The 21,640-nt window shown below is 37.5% G+C and overlaps 2 protein-coding genes across 3 annotated transcripts in view; one reads left to right on the top strand and one right to left on the bottom strand.

Annotated features, from left to right (window-relative positions):
* Nucleotides 1–18,107, top strand: part of CDON (cell adhesion associated, oncogene regulated) — an 81,616-nt gene extending 63,509 nt beyond the window's left edge. For both annotated transcript variants that reach the window (XM_032229244.1, XM_032229243.1), the window contains 9 exons: nt 1,924–2,130; nt 2,233–2,414; nt 2,958–3,063; nt 3,890–4,012; nt 4,504–4,731; nt 5,786–6,072; nt 10,030–10,109; nt 13,432–13,685; nt 14,561–18,107. In XM_032229244.1, the coding sequence (XP_032085135.1) occupies nt 1,924–2,130; nt 2,233–2,414; nt 2,958–3,063; nt 3,890–4,012; nt 4,504–4,731; nt 5,786–6,072; nt 10,030–10,109; nt 13,432–13,685; nt 14,561–14,727 (1,634 nt within the window). In that variant the 3' untranslated portion in view covers nt 14,728–18,107. The remainder of the gene's footprint in view (nt 1–1,923; nt 2,131–2,232; nt 2,415–2,957; nt 3,064–3,889; nt 4,013–4,503; nt 4,732–5,785; nt 6,073–10,029; nt 10,110–13,431; nt 13,686–14,560) is intronic.
* Nucleotides 18,108–21,428: 3,321 nt separating this feature from the next.
* Nucleotides 21,429–21,640, bottom strand: part of VSIG10L2 (V-set and immunoglobulin domain containing 10 like 2) — a 26,079-nt gene continuing 25,867 nt past the window's right edge. Inside the window, exon 11 of the mRNA XM_032228759.1 lies at nt 21,429–21,556. Coding sequence (XP_032084650.1) covers nt 21,429–21,556 — 128 coding nt within the window. The remainder of the gene's footprint in view (nt 21,557–21,640) is intronic.

Genomic DNA, 21,640 nt, shown 5'->3' with positions numbered 1-21,640 from the left:
GTCTGTGTGTGTCTGAGTGTCTGTTTGTCATTATAAGGTGGGTGGATAAATAGGCTGAAGTTGTATGAGGCTGCTTCCTATATTGCAGTTAATGATTTTAGGCAGTATTGCCAGAAAACGTTTCTGCTCCAATGTTTTGTGAAACTGCTGCTAAGGAGAATAAGAGGATCATCTAATTTAATGATCTTAGACAGCTTTAGATGTTTAAATGCCTTTTTTGGGGGGGAAGCAATCAATTCTTTTGAAGCAAGAAGCAACATTCTGCTTCTGAACATTACATAGTTCTGTGGAACCAGCATAATTATGTTTAATTCAAAATTTTTGCGATTTGAATAATATCAGGGCTTGTATTACATGTCATTTGTTTTATGAAACAGCTTTAGATTATATGCCAAAGTGTTTGAATTAAAGGAATTTATGCTTAGTTAGATTTTTAACACTGGTTAAATGTTTTCTGTTACTAAAATAAATGCTAATATAGGGCATGTTCTGTCACTCTGGTTATATTGCAAAAATGTGCAGATTTTATAATTTATGAGATTTATGGGTGATTCCAATTTGTTATGACTCTGGTCAATATAATAAAACCATAGCTTGTATCATTAAAATGTCCAAAAACCTTCAACAAACTATCCAGTTGGGTTTCATATCTTGAATATAATATCCATTCTGTTAAAAAAATAAAGACCATTTTGAACTATTTGAGTCAACATACAAAGTTGGTAACATCTTAAAAATATACATTTTTAGTGTTACACTCTACCTTTCTTTTTCCAATTAAATATTTTCCTTTCTTCATGGTGTATCTTGTATAACTTGATATAAAACATACAAAACAATCGGGATAATATCTCAGATAATGATTGTAATCAGACTTCCTAACATTCCTTTTCTCCCTTTTTCTATTTCCATTGCTATCTAACTTCAAGTGAGTTCAGTAAGTATTAATGTAATCTGCATGGTTTTGAATCCTAGCTTTTTGGTGTGGGAAGGGTGCTTTTGAGTCAGTTTTTGACTCCTGTGGACCACCTGGGCTAGACCCTTCAGTTTTCTTGGCAAGATTTTCCAAAAGTGGTTTGCCATTGTCTTTTTCCTAGTGTTAAACAAGAGTGACTGGCCCAAGATCATTCAGATGGATTCATGTTTACACTGGACTAGAATTTATAATCTCCTAGTTTCCATCCTGGTGCCTTAACCACTGCATCAAGCTACCTAAGTTGCTAATACTTAACAGAGATAGTATAAAGTTTTCATGAATCTATGAATTTCACTTTATGTTTTAGACTCACTATCATGCAAAAACTATTTAGCTTTTTTAAAAAATAAGCTGAACTCATTTTGGTATTAACTGGTTTCTCTGTCAATTTCCACGGTTGTGAATTACTGTAAATTATGCAATTCTCTTTGGTGTGCTAATGATGCAGGATCCATATGTTCTGGAGTAACTCACTATTGTTGCATAGGATTGTCAATAAATTGTAGAGCCGGTACAACTTTTTGCTTGTTTGGTTGATTCCATAAGTAGCTTTGATTCTGTCTTTGAAACTGGAAAAAAGTTGCATTTCAGGAAGAATTTTCTAGAATTAAATCTTAAGTTACCTTGTGTAGACCAGACTGAGAAACCCATGCCATATTGGTCAGAAATACTTTTTTTGCAGCAGCTGTAGTAAAAGAATGTTGTGACTCTGAATGCACTTCCCTATCTCCTTTTATGTTAGTGTGAACTAAAGGTGGGCTTCTTGAAATGAGCTTCTCTGCTTCTCTGATTGTTACCTTCTTCTGTCCTTCAAGTCTATTCCATATGCCCTTTAAACATTGGGTATATCTTTTTAATTTGACTGACAAACAGCCTACAGATATAAAAATCAATTGTGTTTTTTGTACACAATTTTATATGAAGATTCGTGTAATTTTCTTTTCTAGTTCCCGAGGCACCGGATCGGCCTACTATTTCCACAGCATCAGAAACCTCTGTTTATGTCACTTGGATCCCACGGGCAAATGGTGGATCACCCATCACTGCCTTTAAAGTAGAATATAAACGTGTTAACAGAAATAATGAATGGCTAATTGCAGCAGATAATATCTCTCCATCTAAACTTTCAGTGGAGGTTGACAGTTTGGATCCAGGTATTTATACGCATGTCTTGTCCTAATGTTGGCCATTTGTCTCTCCCCAGAATGATATTTATTTCATCTCATTCTCTCTCTCCCTCTCTCTTTTCTTGACAGGAACTGCATATAAGTTCCGTGTAATTGCTGTTAATAATTATGGGGAAAGCCCTCGAAGTTCTCCCTCTCGGCCCTATAATGTGGCTGGCTTTACCAATCGATATTCCAACCGCCCCATCGCAGGACCTCACATTGCTTATACTGAAGCAGTCAGTGACACCCAGATCATGTTAAAGTGGACTGTAAGTATCCAGTTCTTCTTCTGGAAATAACATTTTATGTTTTTTAAAAGACGTGTGTGCAGTAAAGCAGTTTGCTCGCTAACTCATAGAACAAAGTTCTGTGTTAGATTGTTAGGTATAGATAATGCTATCTAAAGAACTTTGAATATTTAACATCCTAAACCAGCTGTGGTTTGCATACGGTCATTTTCCATTTTGATAGTTTATATTGTTTATTGTTTAATGCAGTATAAAAAGTAAATGTGAGTGATGAAAATATAATAGAATATTCAAATGAAAATGGCATATTAAATGCTGATATATTAATTTTTTAGATCTTAGGTTCTAATTCTAGTTGTTTCCGTTTTTAATGATTGAATATGTAAGTTAATTTTTAAAACTGAAGATAGAAATGCACTAGAAAATGAATTCTTTTTCTGCATAAATTGGTGGGGGTTTTTTTTTGCAGTTTAATTTAACAGTGTCATTCAATCTATCTTCTCTGCATCTTTATTCCTTATTGAATGTTCTGAATTCTCACATGTTTAAACATTTCTGTTTTAGTATATTACTTCAAGTAACAACAACACGCCTATCCAAGGATTTTACATTTACTATCGCCCAACAGATAGTGACAATGATAGTGATTACAAGCGAGATGTGGTAGAAGGTAAGATCCTTTGTTTTGTGTATTAATGCATGGAGGCCTGGTTAAATGAGATGTAAATATTATCCTTGTATAATTATTTTCTTATTAAGACTACAGTAATAACCCATTGGATATACTGTATTTTTCGGAGTATAAGACGCTTCTTTTCCCCTCAAAAAAGAGGGTGAAAACCTAGGTGCATCTTATACACTGAATACAGCATTTTTGGCCGCCTGAAACCCCGCTCCCTTCACAAAAATGGAGGTGCAGAAGGTTTGGAAGGCCTGCAAAGTGCTCCTGGGAGCTGGGGAGGGCAAAAAAGAGAAAAATGGGCTGTTTTTTTTCTCGTGTTTGTCCTCCCCAGCCCCCAGGAGCAATTTGCAGGCCTCTCAAGCTCTCTGCATGCCCCGTTTTTCACAAAAAAATGAGGTGTGCAGAGGTTTGGGAGGTCTACAGAGTGCAAAAACTTTTTTTTTTAATTTACCTTTTCAAAATCTTGGTGCATCTTATACTCCGATGCGTCTTATACTCCAAAAATATGGTATTAAATTTTTGTACTCATTCTTTTAGAGAGCAACAGGTTAGAAAAGGCTGACACAGAATATACCACTTTGCCTAAACTTGCCTAAGCCTGACCGTATAAAAACAATTTATCAGATTTGTCAATGATTTAATTTTGGAATTAATTGTGGGTTTTTTGTTGTACATACTCTACAAACGCAGAGTTTCATAGACTTAACTTTTGTCTCTTATAAGATTATCTGTTCCTTTTTTTTAATAATGCATTTCATTTGAAAGAATACAGTTCTATTAAATAGCATTTCTCTTTGCTCCTTTTTTCCTCCAGGTGCAAAACTATGGCATTTGATAAGCCATCTACAACCTGAAACATCGTACGATATTAAAATGCAGTGCTACAATGAAGGAGGAGAAAGTGACTACAGCAATGTAATGATATGTGAAACCAAAGGTAAGAAACAATTGTGGGCTCTTTGGTGCTCTTTGAGTTTGGTGATTTTCTTGCAGACGTTTCATTACCAAACTAGGTGACGTCATCCATCATTGTTGCTTCTGATCATAAATCAGCTTATTAATAAGCAAACTTGGTCAGTCTTAAAAGCAGATGTTTATCAAAAGGGGAGAAACATTGTCTAACTAGCATATATTCTATTATGCCTTTCTAAATTGAAACAGTGATCTCTAAGCTGAAGGCAAGTAGAATAATATGGCAATCTTTACCTTCCCTCCTCCTGTTTTTTTTCATTCTTTTGTGATTGAAATTATTTACTGTATGCCGAAACAAATGCATCTAATTTTAATAGTACTCTAACTAATGGATTTAATAATTTTAAAGCATTTTCAGCCGTTGCTGAAGTTTTGACAAAGGTCAGAATAACAGTTGCATGAATTTACCATTTATTTATTTTTTCATTCAACCTTTATTGCTTTCATTCCTATTAGTGAAACGGTCACCTGGAGCATCTGAATACCCAGTAAAAGACCTCAGCACACCACCTAATTTCCCTGACCGTGGAATTGGGAGCAATGCAGGTCAATCAAATGGTTCAGTCCGGAGTAGCAACATGTTGTATCTCATTGTCGCCTGTGTCCTTGGAGTGATGGTTTTCATTGTGATTGTATTTATTGCCATGTGTTTATGGAAGAACCGTCAGCAAAATGCCTTGCAAAGTATGTTTCTTTTCATGCAGCCCTGCTTTATTAATTGGTCACAGATCATAGTTACAACCATTAAACATAAGTTACAAAACAATTGATAAATCATCAGCAACCAATAGGAGAAGAGAAGTAGGAAAGATGAGAAATGAGTTAGCGCTGTGGGAATTCATTCATCCAATATTTTATTTTATTTAACCAACTTTATTAGTGTTTTTACTATTTCATCATTTTATTTTGATTTTTACTTCTGTTTAATATTCCTGGCCCTGGCCATGATAAAGTACGATTGATTGAGTCACAATGACCTTGAGTGCTAAATTCATGAAACTCTGTAATCCATAAGTATTGCTATGTATTTTTATCATGATTTCCTCTTAAATGTGAATATAAGTAAAGACAAAACATTTGTAAATATGCAATGAAATTTAATGCTTACTCTGTCCCCATGCCTTTCTGATTTGGCTAATGGGGATTAAGTCTTGCAGAGATTCATTTTTATTTTTAAGTGAAGCCAACTATGCTATTTGTTTTAAATTATATTTAGGAAGATTTTTCCTATTGTAAGATTTGCTATAGACCAGGAGTGTCAAACTCTATTTCATTGAGGATTGCATCAGGGTTGTGTTTGGCCGGGGGTTGGGGGGGTGGGTTGGCCAGCTTGTCGGCACTCATGTCGGGGATGCCTGTGGTGGCCCAAGCGCTCTGCCAGTGAAAACAGGCTCCCATGCTCCATTTTCGGCTGCCACGGCCTCCTACAACCCACAGCCAGCGAAAACAGAGCTTGGGAGGGCCACACATGGCCCTCCTGAGCTCCGTTTTCACTGGCAGAGGCACCGTGAGCTGGTCCACTGTTTCCAGGGCAGTCCTGTGGGCCAGATCTAAACACCTTGCAGGCCTGATCCAGCCCCCGGGCCTTGAGTTTTGACACCCCTGCTATAGACTCAAACTGTTAATTGACATGGTGTATAAATGCAGGGGAAAATAGGTCTACATCTTCATCTACGTGCAGTACATCAAAGTTTTATTGCAATTTCTAAATGATTTTTTTTCTTCCTTGTTTCTATAGAGTATGACCCTCCCGGCTATCTCTACCAAGGTACAGATATCAATGGACAGATGGTTCAGTATACAACACTACCAGGCACAAGCCGCATTAATGGTGGCGTGCATGGAAACTTTATCAGTAATGGAAAACATAATAATGGATGCCTCCACCTCCATCATAAGGTTGCTAATGGAATGAATGGGCTCATGAATGGTGCCATCAATGGAGGAACTGGGGTTTATCCAGGACATTCTAACTCCCTTTCCAGAACCCACGTAGAATATGAACACACCCATCACATAGGAAATGTAAGTAAGCTCGATGCTTTATCGGTCAAACTCTTGTAGCTTTGGTTGTTACGAACATTACCCTACTTGAAAGCAAGATGTTGCAAATGTCACATCATTTTCATCTTGTTCTTGAAGATCATATTACTGGACACCTATTAAAGTATGCTAAAGTCACCAAAATAAAGACTTCATCATGAGAGCAATAAATATGCACCTACTGATACTTTAAAAGCCATCTTTGTTAATGTAATATTTGGAAACCTGAATACTTTCATTTACTAATAGGCCACATCTTCCTCCCATTCGCTCGTTTTTATATAGACCCTAAGTTACTGAATTTGTAGCAGTCAAGAGTTTTCTAATGGAAACATGTTGCTGAAATGAAACAAACAAAGGTTTTGTCATTCCTGTGGTTACTGAGAGGTTCTGTTATCAGGCAAAGATGCATGATTTCGTTTAAACTTTCGATTTCTGTAAATAAATAAAAAGTACATTAAAGAATAAGGACTTTTTATATAAATTTGTGAAGCTGATTCAATCAAATTCAGGTTCAGTTCAGGAACTAATGCTTCAGATGGACTAGGTTTGAAAAGTTTTAAACCATAAAAATGCAATAAAATATTGTTATAGTCACATGATGCTATTTTATCAAATGGTGAATATGCACATAGTTAGAGGTAATTTGGTGGGGACACGGTGGCTCAGTGGTTAAGACGTTGAGCTTGTCGATCAGAAATGTTGGCAGTTCGGTGGCTCAAATCCCTAGTGCCACATAACGGAGTGAGCTCCTGTTATTTGTCCCAGTTTCTGCCAACATAGCAGTTCGAAAGCATGTAAAAATTCAAGTAGAAAAATAGGGACCACTTGGATGAGAAGGTAACAGTGTTCCGTGCGCCTTCACCGTTTAGTCGAAGAGCCGAGGTGGCGCAGTGGTTAAATGCAGCACTGCAGGCTAGTGCTAGATCAGCAGTTCAGCGGTTCAAATCTCACCGGCTCAGGGTTGACTCAGCCTTCCATCCTTCCGAGGTGGGTAAAATGAGGACCCGGATTGTTGGGGGCAATATGCTGACTCTCTGTAAACCGCTTAGAGAGGGCTGAAAGCCCTATGAAGCGGTATATAAGTCTACTGCTATTGCTATTGCTATTAGTCATGCCGGCCACATGATCTCAGAGATGTCTTTGGAAAGCGCTGGCTCTTCGGCTTTGAAATGGAGATGAGCCCCGCCCCCTAGAGTCGGGAACGACTAGCACATATGTGCGATGGGAACCTTTACCTTACTTAGAGGTAATTTGTATTAAATTTCCATGATTTTTTTTAAATTGTATCCTGCAATGTCTTTTTGCCAGAAGAGTACACATTACTAGCAGATCAAATCTCTCCTTTCCCAATATTAAGGGATCTCCCCCCCCCCAACAGATTTAATGAGGACAGAGTGGAAGGAAAAAGTAATTTTAATCATGGGAACAGAAATCAATTTTGAATAATGTTGGATACAGCTTTTTGTATTCTTGAAAACTACCATTCATATAATCCTGATACATTAACTGCCCATTTCCATACCTGAGCTTTTATTTCATAATAGTAAGGACATTTGCCTTTGGAGAAAGCCAGTTCTAATCTAGAAACCAGTTCTAGTCCCATTTTAGGCATGAAAGCTGATTGGGAATCTTTGGGCCAGTCATGCTGTCTCAGCCCACAACATCTGGCTCAGACAACAGTTCCTGTCACAGCCAATTGATCAACACTGAGTTTATCTGGGGGGAAAACCCAGACCCTACAGATGCAGGAACAATGTTAAAAAGGGGGGGGGATGCCCTTTGAATATCCATCCAAACTCTTATGTTGAAATTTTGATAATGTGAGATTAGGGTATTCCTAGCAGACAAGAGATTGACTTTAAAAAATATATATGCATAGATTTGACGTGTGCCAAGTCCTTTTGTGACTAAGCTGTACTTCAGATCTAATTTTAAGTAGGTACCCTTAATTACATTTCAGTGTGCCAAAACCTGGAGCTCATAAACCGAAGAATTCCTTTTTTTTTTTTTTTTTTGGTTCTTGCTCAGCCACACCATAATATCTGCTTTCTTTTTAAGTATTTCCTTTTTAAGAATGAACTATTCTATTCACGCCTGTTTTGAAAAACACAATTCTTGGGCTGTTTGTTTGCTTTTTTTTAAATTGTGCAGCCTACTTTAAATAGCGGCTTCCTTACTCATGCTGAGCTGAAGACAGTTCAGATAGAGTTTTAAGGTTTGAGGAGTGAAGAATGCAGGTTGATAATTGTTCCATGCTGCTTGAGTAGCAACAACTCAGGAGGAGCCGCTGGGTTAGAGGTCCTACACAAAACGGTTTGAATGTTTTATGGGAAACCAGGAATGTGTTCAGAAATTAAGTAACATCATCTGCTTTGAGTGGGAGGGTGAGAGTGCAATTGTTTGCTCTGGTAATTGAACATAAACACTTCATTTCATGGAATAACAGATTGCTAGAAGTACAAGAATTGCCATTCAGATAACCTTTTAAGTCTTCATGTTTCCTTGTTGTGGACTTCTTAGATCCTTAAGACCCATTTAAAGGCTAATCCAAACATTGATTTTAGGAATATTTAAATGTAAGCACATAGAGGAGGGCGGGCTGTGGAATTAAATTAGAGCCTAGGCGGCTGGGTGGGTGAGCTGAGGACATAAACTTAAAACAGGTGTTAAAGATTCTCCCTTTAGATGCTCCCCAAAAGCCTAATTCTCACATTTAAATTTATCCTCAAGTAACGATTTCACTCAAGTAGGAAATCCTTCATCATTCAGTGTGTAATTATTTCAGAGATTCCAGTGCTTATATTGGTTAATATCCTTGAGAGTTTTAAAACCACTTGCTGTGGCTATTCATCACTTACTGAACTTTAGTCACTTCATATCCTGCTTTTCTTTGGAAAAGTGTCTCTAATGCTCTGAATAAAAAGGAAGAATCTACATTAAAACATTGGTTTTGCTCTTTGTTCTAAAAAAAACTCCCTTCACAAACATTAAATAAATGTTACGGGATTGAAAATAGTTGTGCATAGATGGCAACATTTTCAAATAAGGTGTTGTAGCCTCTTCACAGAATTAGTTCCCAAGATTCATAGATGAGAAAAAGTTATCCTGTTTCTCCCCCCCTTCCCCCCTCTCCCCAAAGTTTAATTATTTTATCCTATATGCATGCACCAACTTGGGAACAGTTGTCTTGAATTTTATCTTCCACTAAGGGATCTTAGTATTTAAAATTGTAGATTCATATTACTACTTATTTTGTCGTATCTGCAAGTATTTCTCAAATCTCCCATGTACATATTATTTAGCAATGAGTTATGTGTTATTAATGCTGTTTTTTATTTGCAAAGATTGTACAGCCAAAACCAAGAGCTCAGAAATCCCCTTGCCTTCTTTCTTCATCCCTTTTGGCTGACAAATTAATGCATCTGTAAAAATAACAGCAAATTTCAAACCCAGAGTTTAGTCAGGCAAGCTGATCTAATTGGAATAATTGGAAGAAACTGGGACATTGATTATATTTCATCAGTCACACAAAGCAACATCCTGTCTCCACCAACAGACAGTAATTTCCAGTAAAGAAAAATTCCCTTCATTTCTGTCATCAGTAGCATTTTTCACTTCTTTCTTCAAATTAAACTTGGGTGGTTCAAACTGAAAATAAGGCCAAGGAAATGATGATGATGTACATGTCTAAACCATAACATTTCGCTTTGCTTTGCTTCCCTATAGCACAAGCATGGGCAACTCTTGCAAGTTTATGACCATGCTGGCTCAGGAATTCTGGGAGTTGTAGTCCACAGGTTGTAAAGCTACCATAATTGCTCATTCCTATGAATGTCATGGAATATATACTGTGCCTGCTTGTTTAATTTTCACTTACAGACTCATTTGTGATTCCTTATTTTAATTTTCAAATATTTCCATTCCCCCATCATCCAGGGTGGTGACGTATATACATCAGTCCCTCAGACTGATCCTTCAGAGTATGCCAACTGCAGGAACTGCTGGAATAATAACAGGTAATCAACCTAAAGAGATCTTTGGATCTCTGAATTTGAAGCCTGCACAGATTAGTGATCCCAACTATGTGTCTAGCAAGAGAATCTTGATATTTGCATTATTACTCTTCCAGATTTACATGTAGAAAACACTGTGTGATCTAGAAACTGGCTTCCCAAAGACCTTCCTGCCTCAAAGTATTTAAATTCTTTCCGTTTTAAGTTCATAGCCAGTTTTAGTCAATTATAACTTAATGAGGGCAGTTTTGTGCTACACAGACATTTATCAACTGCAGGATTTGCTTCAGCTATTTTATTTGTTCAATTTTGATGCCATCTGACTCCAAATCTGGGCTGAAGTACAAGATTCAACCAAACTTTGGCTTTGTAAATTAGTGGGCACATTTCTTCATGTAATTAGCCATTTCTTAATATAGGAAACAGCGCAATCTGTCACATTCCTTGCAATATTGAAATGGAAATGGCTTGATAGAAGCAGGCAGTTTTCGCTCTGAGAGGAAAAGACTCTTGGATCTAATTTAGATGTCTTGAATTGCAAGAAAGCCTAAAAATAGTATTCAGCCTTACTTCAGACTGGTTCTTGAGCAAGTGGTTAGGCTAGATATAATATTATCCACGGTGGTTGTCCCAATTTCACTCTTTTCTGAAAGCTGCCAAGTCCTTTTGCTCTCCTTCAGCAACAAGATTATATAACAAGGGCCTGAGCAAACAGGCTGAAGGCTTCAGCTTTTCCATCCCTTCTGCAAATGTTCTGTTGATGGGCCAGAAATTGCTTCATGGAAAGCTTGCCCTGCATGAAGAAATCTTATTCCGTTTAGGATAGGTGACCTTAGGGCTTAAGGTCCCACCCGTTTTTCCAATTTCCCAGTAGCAGGTTTTAACCACAATGGCCAGCCTTGAAGCTATGAACTGTCTCAGAAACCATAAAGAATTCCCAGGAGCAGCGTTTTGGTCTCGTGTAGTGCATGGCTGTCCCTTGCAGGCCCTTAAACCAAATAAACTCAATATTTGTGGTTCAACACCACTATTTTACTAGCCATCCTGTTCAAAATAAATGTGGAATAATAGTTCCGCTTTGTAGATTATAAAATGTGTGCCTTGTGTTGGCTGTATATTTTAAGCTTAGTGACTCATGCAGTAAGGGAAAAAAAACTTTATGCAAATACTTTAACGCATGTTTACAGCAGAGTTGAGCCATTTTTTTCCCTCCTCCATGAAAAACAAGCAAAAATTAACATTTTACATAGGAGCCTCTCTTTTGCTTCAGTTTAACTAAGCTCATAACCTAGAATGGATTGATGGACTATAAAATTAAATAGCAGCTTTCTGTCAGTAGTTGTTTCTTTTTTTCTTAATATTTCACAAGGCACCCTGGTTTTTCTGCATTGAAAACCCATATAATAACAATCTTGGGATTGTGCGACTTCTGCTTATTGCCTGTGTTACAAATTTTACTTTTATTTAAATGTTTGCTGCGGTCCCAGAGCACCTAGCACACCAGGCACAGACAGGGAGTTGCATTGTCACTTTTCCAATAAAATCAAACTCAAGGATTTTATATGGTGCAAAATGTAAGGTATTGGATTATGGTTCAGGTTCAATTTAATTCTTAGCTATAGAGCTCACTGGGTAGAAAAAAATAAAAATGCTTGGCAACCAAAAGTCAGATTTTTTTTTTGGTTCTTGCAATACTGCATAAAATACTCAAAATTCTACATGTTGCATCTTAAGTGAGTTCCACTATGTGTGTATTTGTTTATACTTAACATTAAAATGGAAAACTAAGAGAATTTTTGGTACAATGGTTGGGGAATTCTGGGAGTTGATGTCCACAAGTCTTAAATTTGCCAAGGTTGGACACCCCTGCTTTAAAAGAAAACTCACGGTGAATGTAAGCAAACAATTGTAACAAATAGTTTAAATTGTGCTGCATTTTGCCCCCTATAGACATAGTCTTTGCATGAGTTAGTACCCATACTCCTCACTTTACATTCTCCCTGAGTTTCTCCCTCTTTTATCTAGTCCGTTGGTCTTTCTCACCTACTAAATATGGTAGCAAGCATCTTGAATAAATCAGAATTCATCCACTTTTTAAAGACAAATGGGAATGTGTTGTTAAGTGGCTTCTATTTGAAAGCCTGGAAATAATCTGTGAGCTGCTGTCTAGCATTTTTACAACAAACGAATCTGTAGGAAGAATATGGCTTCATATTTTGTGTAAAGATAAAATACAAAATCCAGAATGATCATTCCAGATTATTTTGTTAGATCCAGCATTTACTTATATAATCATTTAAGATACTTATTCTTTCTGGCCCTTGTGCTTTATGCAACAGTTCCGACATCTTCCCTAAATAGATGTAGCTGTGATGTGGTTTTTCACTAAACTTATGTTTAATCACCAATAATAAAGTAAAGTGCTTGTTAGCATTTACTGTGAATGTTGAGAAAACAACTTGATAACTGCCTTCATATCTGTGGAAGTGATGATCAACCTGCAAATGTTTAAAGTACTGGCAGCTTCCCAAAACTTTGGATTAGAGCTAGCTTGCCTACGAAGGATTTTGGTTGTTAAGTTGCCTTTTTTTATTGTTTTCTTTTGTTCAAAAGCTGAGTAACTTCAGCTATAAGAAACTGACTTCCTTCTCTGCTTGACTAGCCGTTTACAATCCAGAACAAGAGAGAATAATCAGAGTCTCTTTCTTGGGAAGAATCAGAAAGCATGTTCTCACTTTCTAGGATTACAGTGGAGAAGAATGTCATCATGAATGAAATCATTCTGTCAACAGCAGATTTTCCAATTTGGAGAGCAAACTGGCAAACATAGCAAACAATCAAATCCCTTGTTATATTGCCCAAGTTACCCCAATAAAAATTATCAAGATAAGCTCTTGAAAAGAAGTATGAAATAGTACTTGTTATTAGACACACAAATTCCTTGTGTGCCCAATCCCACTTGGCCAATAAAGAATCTTTTCTTCTATTATGTATATTAATAATTGTAATAATAAGTATTTTGCACATGCTTGTGCTGCTAAACCAATTTTCAGATTTTTAATGTTACTCATTCATATCCTAAACAGCATCTAATTCAGATAATTGAAATAAGATAAAGCTTTTGCTAGCCGTATACATATTTTAGTTGCGGGTTGAATGCATTATATTATTAATTTTGACATTTGGTAACTTACTACAGATTCACTATTCATTGCAGAGGCAGACATAGAAATACTTTGAAGAAATAAAGACTATATTGGTCAGTGAAACATGATGTGCATTCTGATCTACGTTCTTTCTCTTGTCTTGGCCTAAATATTTGTAGGTGTTTCACTAAAACCAGTGGCAATTTTGGCAACAGTTCTGTTCCAGTGATTCCCATGATGGCACCTTATCAGCAAGACAGTCTAGAAATGAAACCATTAAATCACATGATTGTGGCCATGTGCTTGGCCTCCACAGTCCCTGGATGCAGCATTGAGACTGAGGAAAATGATAAGGAGAAGGCAGAATCGCCATCACATCAGGACTCTTGTGCCCAAGAGAATGTGAGCCCACTCAATATGAATTGTACATCAGGTATGTCAGAAAAATGGAAAAACATGCTTCTTTCTTAATGTCTACGGAGATTCTCAGTCATCCAGGTCACGGTTGTCCCAAAAGTGCTTTTTTCAAAAGGCAGCTGGACTTTCTTTGTTTTCCCTTGAAGATGTTTCACTTCTCATCCAAGAAGCTTCTTCAGTTCTTATCTCTTAGATCATTTGTACATATTTTTTTTCTCTCCCATTCAATTGTGTCTGATTCATGGACACTGCCTGGCCAAGTTCCCAACATTTTTCCTGGCAAGTTTTTCAGAAATGATTTGCCGTTGCCTCCTTCCTCGGGCTGACAGAAAGTGACTGGCCCACAGTCACCCAGCTGGCTTTGTGCCTGTGGTAAGACTAGAACTCATGGTCTCCCAATTTCTAGTCTGATGCCTTAACCTCTGCCCAAACGGGTACAGTAATTGGTATTTTTCATAACTAAAATATATTAATTAATCCCCAGCGAAATCAGAATTAATGTAAGGGCAAATAAATACATTTTGTGGTTCTGTCTCGGCTTACCTAATGCTCAGCTACTTTTCAGGATGCCTTGCAAAATTAGGAGCAGAATTTCCTCTGCTTTTCTCCTTCAATTAGGCTGTGAGGATTGATTGATTGGTTCTAACCATGGACCTGATATTTTTTTTTAAATATATTTTAAGGATATCTTTAGCTGTTCTTCCGCCTTTCAACAGCTATAATTAATTGGGTTGGATCCTTATCCAGATGCTGCACAAAATGGCCTTAGTGTGAGGCCAAATAGTGACATTCAGTAAATGGCAGCCAGTTCGGACTTGCATAAATCTTTTGAATAGTTGAGGTTGCTCAGGTAGCTGACAAACAGATGCTGACCATTGTTTCCCTTTGCAGAACACAGTGCACATCTGGAGACATCTGATGCCACCTTGAACTGGAGCCCCCTTTTTCATCGGCCGATTTCAAAACACTGTCATGAAAAGGCCGCAGTGATTTCAAATGGGGGTGTTACCTTGGACAGTTTGGGGGGACATCAACAGCTCCAGATACAAGAGACTTAAAGAGACGGCCTTCCTCGACACTCCAGTAAAGCCAGTAACTGCACAGCAGAATTGCTGGAAGGGACGGACAACAAAAATATTAATTATTAGAATCACTATTTATTTTTCATTTTGAGATGCAGTGTCCTATGAATGTATGTTTTAAAACGCCCTTTTGCTGTTGTTTATTATTTATCCCCCAAGAAACCAACCTCCCCGAATGAAATCATTGTGACGATCAATGATACTATTAGACCAGTGTTTCTGCAACCTTGGCACCTTGAAGAACTTGGCTGGGGAATCCTGGGAGCTGAAGTCTACACATCTTCAACATGCCAAGGTTGAGAAACACGGTTATAGATGATGTCTTCCTTGGACAGTGATCATTGGAAAATTACCATTGCAGTTTGATGTAAAGGTTTTAGCAAATATACACCTGAGAGAACCTCAGGCCCAGGTTGGACTGCAGCTTATGATTATATAGCTAAGTGGTATGAATCAGATAGAAGAATTCCAGCCTGTCTCAAAAATTACCAGCTATTAATGGAATCATGATAACTTTCTGAAGGCATATTAATCTGGACTTTTTGATTCATTTGATGTTGAATGATTCTCAGTCTTTCCAGCAAAGTCTTGCTGATTGGCAGTTAGGCATATGTAAGTGAATGTATTTAAAAGTATACAGTTCTTCTTAGGCTGGTTTGATGATAGCAAGAGGAACAAGGCAGGCCTTGTGATATTGTCACAACAACAACAAAAATCGTGGTAGCCTTTCTAGCCACCTAATCAACAATAAGGGAACACTTGAATGTGACTATTCTGTAGCATTGTCCTTTGTTTTTATTCTAAATGTTTTAAAATTTATTCTTTTGGTGTTCTCTTGGTGTGTCTCACATACAATACTGTTCACTTGTTATGTATCGTGTTACTTTTTTCTCACGACATAGTAGTACATTGTGCAAAACATAAGGTAGGGGAAGAAGAGGTAAAGAAGAACTTGGCATACAATATGATATAAGGAAATTGGCAGAAATGTGCTCAATTGAAAATACCCCCTCTTTCTTTCTTGAAAGGAAACAAAGCGTTTCTCTTGCTTTAAGGTTGCTTAATTAGCCTAACTGATTGCAAGTCGGGGAGGATTTCCATCTGTAGTAATCAGTAATTGCATTTCATGGCATTTTCTAAATAAATGCTAAGAGCACATTAACTTCTACATGTTGCTCTTCACTAGAATTTCATCCCAACCTTTACACAACTTGGAAAGTTGGAATGCCAGATCAGAAATACTAATCCTGTTTCCTTTGGTAATACAGAATTGCTGCTTTACCCAAAGGCATCCAGTGCTATTAAATGATAAAGTTCAATTTGTCCTTGATTTGTACAAAAAAATGATGTGTGTATCAGGAGAATAGCTGCGTAATTCCTCTTCCCCTTTCAATCTTAACCAGTACATATACAATGTGAAATATCTAATAATCAGAGACCCCAAGTTCTAAAAGTGCAGTTGGCCCAAGCAATAAGGATTGATTTTATAATTGGAGCAAGGATTGAAAAATAAACCCAGAGGAGAAGGGTTGTTTCCAAGAGTAATAATGCCATAATAAAAGTAAAAATCTGTTCTAGAAGACAAAAAGTGGTGCCCAGTGGTACCATTGGCCACACTGAATAATGTGTGTGTGTGTGTGTGTGTGTGTGATTAAAAATGGACTCTATATTTTTTATAGCTATTGCAGCAGATATCAAGCGCCGTGTGTATATATAGCGTGTGATTATTTTATATGATGTGTATTATATAATTTTATAAATGTGACTCCCTTATGAGAACTTGCTGTGTGGGTATGGGTTGCTATGCAAGATAGGGTTTTGGTGTAAAATGCTGTTTGCTTTACATTGAAACTTACAGAGAAGGATTGCTTATACAATTAATTTGGAAAGGTTTTAGAAATTACTTTTTCAATGTTCTATGAAATGGGGTCACAACCGTGAGGGTGGGACCAACATCTCTGCTGGTTGTGATAAAAGGAGAAGTCTTTTTGGCCAGCCAGATTGCCAAAACACTTTTTGGCAGCAAATTGCTTCTGTCAGTTCCATCTTTACTCAGCCCATTTGATCCAGAAAAGCCCAGATAAGTAACATAAGAGATGATGATATTATTATTATTTGAAGGTGAAGAAATGTCAGCCTCTTCCTTAACAGAATCTTATCAAGAATTTTTTTTCTTATATTGTGACACTGTTTTAAGTGTTTTTCCCTCTTATTGTATTTTATTTATGAAAGTTATATATTGTCTTTATATTTTAGGGGGATCGTGTGTTCCTTCCAATCATAGATGCATATAAATGTTAGAAAGCATATACAGGTGATCAGTTCCTGAAATCTAAGTGCTCATTCCCCTCTTTAAATTTGGATTGGTCTGTTTTGCCCAAGAACTAGTCGGACAAACTCATTTGGCAGTTTTACCCTCCCATTTTAAGTTGTAATGGTTTTTCAAAATCATTAAACCCTTCTGTGAGAATTGGGACATCTTGTTTAAGCTATTTTGAGTGGCTCTTCTTCCTTCTTCCAGCCTTTAGGTTTGGACACTGGGACCCCAGTACAAATCTTGTTCAGTTGTTAAATTCTTCATCTATATTAGATATCCTTTGAATTGTGGCATGATGTTAGCTCATTTGCAGAATTTACTATTGAAATACATTGCAGCAGAATTTAAACACTGTTATCCCACAGAGCATTTCTCATGTATCCTCACACAAAAAGATGAAAATATGCAACTCTATAGGAAATCTTTATTGCACAGCTTTTGCCCAGAATTGATTCAACTCACATTTTGTTCACCTTTGAGTTTGACTAAGAATAAGATGAATTGACAGAGCGATTTCTAAACACGGACATCTGTGTTATCCTGATCCAATGCCTAGGTAAAGCTACTGGTTTAAAGTAGTAGGTTCAACTCTACTCACTGCCTGTTGTTAATGCCTATACACAATAGCTATCAAGAATATGTCCCGTTAAAAACTGTGTAACCGACTTATGTAAAAGGTGGTTTTGGTGCAATATGGTTTTACTTTGAACTGTTTTCCTGAAGGTATGTGATCTAGCTACGCAAACTCTAAAAGATGTTATTCTCAGAGCTTTCTCCGGGCTTTGAAAAGTCACTTCACTAAATAAAGTTATCTCTGTTTAAGCAAAAAGTGTTATTTCAGTTACTTTGATTTTGCAATTTAATTTAAATTTAAAGATGCATGTATTTTTTGTCATATAAAAATGTTATATTTTCTTTTAAAAGTTGTAATATTCTTTTTTTAAAAAAAAAAACTGTACAAATGTTTAAATATTGTAGGTTTGGGCAGAATTTTCTTTGTGTTTATAATATTAAAGAGAATAACACTGGTCCTGTCTAATGGTCTGATATGAGAATTATTATTACTGTTATTTCTTGTTGCAGTCTTATTTAAAACAACGGTATTCTTATGCAATGAACAGAAAGCTCACACAAGTTTCATTAAAAAAAAAAAATCTTGTTAATGTTTCAAATCATGCATCCCCAGTTTTCTTTTGACCTTTCTTAACTATTGTCTAATGCAGAAGTCTCCAAACATGGCAGCTTAAGACTTATGGATTTCAACACCCAGAATCCCCCACTCTGCATGGCTGCCTGAGGAATTCTGGGAATTTGAGCCCACAAGTTGCCAAGTTTGCAGACCCCCTAGCCTAATGAATCCCCTGAGATAAAATAGCAGCTATGCAACCTATTTTAAAAAGGGGGAAAGTCGTGTGTGGAATTCAGGATCCATTTGTCCAAATTAATTGAGACTTCCTATTACCATCTTTAATGAGGAAAACATAATTACGGTATCCATTTTATCTTAAGTCTCATTGATTTGGAAGAAGGCACAATAAAATCCTTTAAATGCCCTTTACCTTGTCTTTCTCCCCTGTCCCTTCCCTCAGTTGCCTGTTTTCTCCACCCTCATCCAGCTTAACTAGTTTCTTTATTGACTTTTTTGATTATTTACAGCTCTCAGATGATTCTTTAACTTTTACAAGCAGGATTGGGCTAGATACTGAGGCATTTCCCAATGGTGAACTGAATTATATCCAATGGAAACATCCCCCTTCCATATTCTTAAATGGAAGGAAATTATAGCGGATTTTGGAACAAACAGCTATTGTCTAACTCCAGAGACTCTATCTATCTAGCTATCTATCTATCTATCCATCTCTATATCTATCTATATCTATCTCTATATCAATCTGTATGTGTATGTATGTATGTATATATCTCTATCTATCTCTCTCTCTCCCTCTCTTCCCTCTCTATCTCTCTCTCTCTCTCTCTCTCTCTCTCTCTCTCTCTCTCTCTCTATATATATATATATATATATATATATATATATATATATATATATATATATATATATATATATATACACACACACACACACACATACACATACATACATACACACACACACACACACAGTATGCATGCTTTACAACTGAGTGCTCAACCTGGGGGGTTGCAATGTCATCACAGGAAATCCATGAAGGCTTTTGAAGAAATGTCATAATTTAAATCTTAAGTCTTGGTCCGTGGCCATGGTCAGTGGCCACAAAAAGTATTTGAAAGTCCGTGATGAAGAAAAGGTTGAGACTCACTGCTTTACAATAGTGACTTGAGTCTATTGGAGTTATTAACTAGAGGGACCAAACATCTAAATCAGGGGTGTCCAACCTTGGCAACTTTAAGACTTGTGGGCTTCAACTCCCAGAATTCTTCAGTCAGCCAACTGGAGAATTCTGGGAGTTGAAGTCCACAAGTCTTAAAGTTGCCACCCTGCTCTAAATGTTCACTGTGAACATTTATTGGAAAAGTTGCTTCATACAAAGGAGCTAGCACTGTGTATTAAATTGTGGTAGCAAGCAGGGATGTGGTGAATGAATACATCCCTTCCCCACCCATCCATCAGGTCAACAGATGACTAAACCACACCACAGGCATTGTTTGCTGAGGTGATTCATTACTCCAGCTGTCCAGGGCTTGGCTGCCTTCGACAAAAACTAACACACTAAAACCTCATAATGCAAAGACTCCCTGGCAGATAAGACAGGGTGGGTGCTTGTGACCTGGCAATCCCCATCATGTTCCTAAGTTATCATTTTACAAGAAGAATGGTCTGGAATGTGAAAAAACAAGCAGTTAACCAGCTCTGACTTAGACTGGGAAAAGATTGATCTGGAAAAAATGCAGCCTCCTTTTCCTCATTCAGGAGAGAATACATTGGAAAAATAGCTAGTCCTACATTATTGGTTGTTGATTGAGGGAAGTGTATTGCTGAACAACTATTTACCTGCAACCTTAGAAAGTAGACTTAGGAATGAAGGATGCTGGAACTTTAGTTCAGCCCCTAAAGGGCACAAGTTCCATATTGCAATAGGATGTTAGGAATGTGTATGTTGTGGGAATGTTTTTGTGACAATATTAGACACAAGCAACATTTTTGAAAGTGCATAATTTGCCTTTGTAAGCTTGGCTTAAGGCTCAAAAAAAAAAAAAAGAGGACACAGACATGGATTTAAATATGTATGTGGTTTCTAACCTCATTATCTGAAACATAATACCCTTTTCCAAAACCGGAGAGTGTGGAATCTCAATTTTCAATTTGCACACATAATTTATGTTATCATACTTATGGTAGCTGTAATTCAGCAGTGACCAATTGGACTTGGTGGTTTTTCCTTCAATTAGACCGAAACTAATTAGACACAATTAAATAAAGCAATGTATATATACCAAGCCCTGTGAAATGATGGACAGTGGGGCGGTACGCTTTCGTTCTGGAGTATTTAAATAGCCATTTAATTCAATTCATCTGTTGCATCTTAGGATGGTGAAGCTAAACGGAGGCAAAGCTTCAAAACAGCATGGACTCATCTTACATCCATGCCATTCAAGCCCTTGAGTTTTCCATCCCTGAGAAAACAAGATTTCTCTGATGCCAACACATGAAACAGCTTAACAGAGTCACCCAAAATGTACAAGGTTCTTAACCAAAAGTTCCGCATTTGTTGATCCATGAGTTCGGTTTCAGTGACTCAGCTGTGGCCTCTGCAGCATCGGCAATCCCAGGAAAATATATTGCTTCAAAGCTGTCCAGCTTATTATGCCTGATCCCATATTGTAACTTCCCTGCCAGTTTGTTTTATTTTTGCAAAATAAAAAAAATATTTTTGCAAAACAGCTCTTAGTCAAAGATGCACTTTGGTTCTCTGGGTGACAATGAAATCTCTTCGGATATGTTCTTCTCCTTTTCCGAGGTCCTGTTTGGAAAGGCCTTGCATCACACAAAAACTGGAACGACGCCCACAGGTTCTCCTGTGCACCACAGCTGTTCCCTGTGCTAAGAGCCGAGGTGGCGCAGTGGTTAGGGTGCAGTACTGAAGAGGGCACTTCAGCTGACTGTTATCTGCAGTTCAGCGGTTCTAATCTCAGCGGCTCAAGGTTGACTCAGCCTTCCATCCTTCCGAGGTGGGTGAAATGAGGACCCGGATTGTTGGGGGTGACATGCTGACTTTGTAAACCGCTTAGAGAGGGCTGAAAGCCCTATGAAGCGGTATATAAGTCTAACTGCTATTGCTATTCTTCCTTTCTTTTGCTGATCAAGGAGATCTTCAATCAACCTATCCTACGTTGAGTACTAAAGAGTCAGGTTTGCTGGTAGTCATGGGGTGGCTGTCACGGTGATTGTAACGTTAACTGGATCCTCAGGAGGAGGACTGGGGGCTGGCACTTCTTCCTGGGCCCCTGGTGGATCCTCCGAGGTCACCACAGCTTCCGTCTGAATTGCCTCTGCAGAAAACAAAGCAAGGACAAGCGCCTATGAGCTGATGGAAGAGAAGCAATAACGAAGTAGAAACCCTGAAGGCCAGCTGT

The sequence above is a fragment of the Thamnophis elegans genome, chromosome 13 (genome assembly GCF_009769535.1).
Source record: "Thamnophis elegans isolate rThaEle1 chromosome 13, rThaEle1.pri, whole genome shotgun sequence".
NCBI lineage: Eukaryota > Metazoa > Chordata > Lepidosauria > Squamata > Colubridae > Thamnophis > Thamnophis elegans.
Note: the sequence above shows the minus strand (reverse complement) of the source record. Positions and strands in the feature narration are given on the sequence as shown.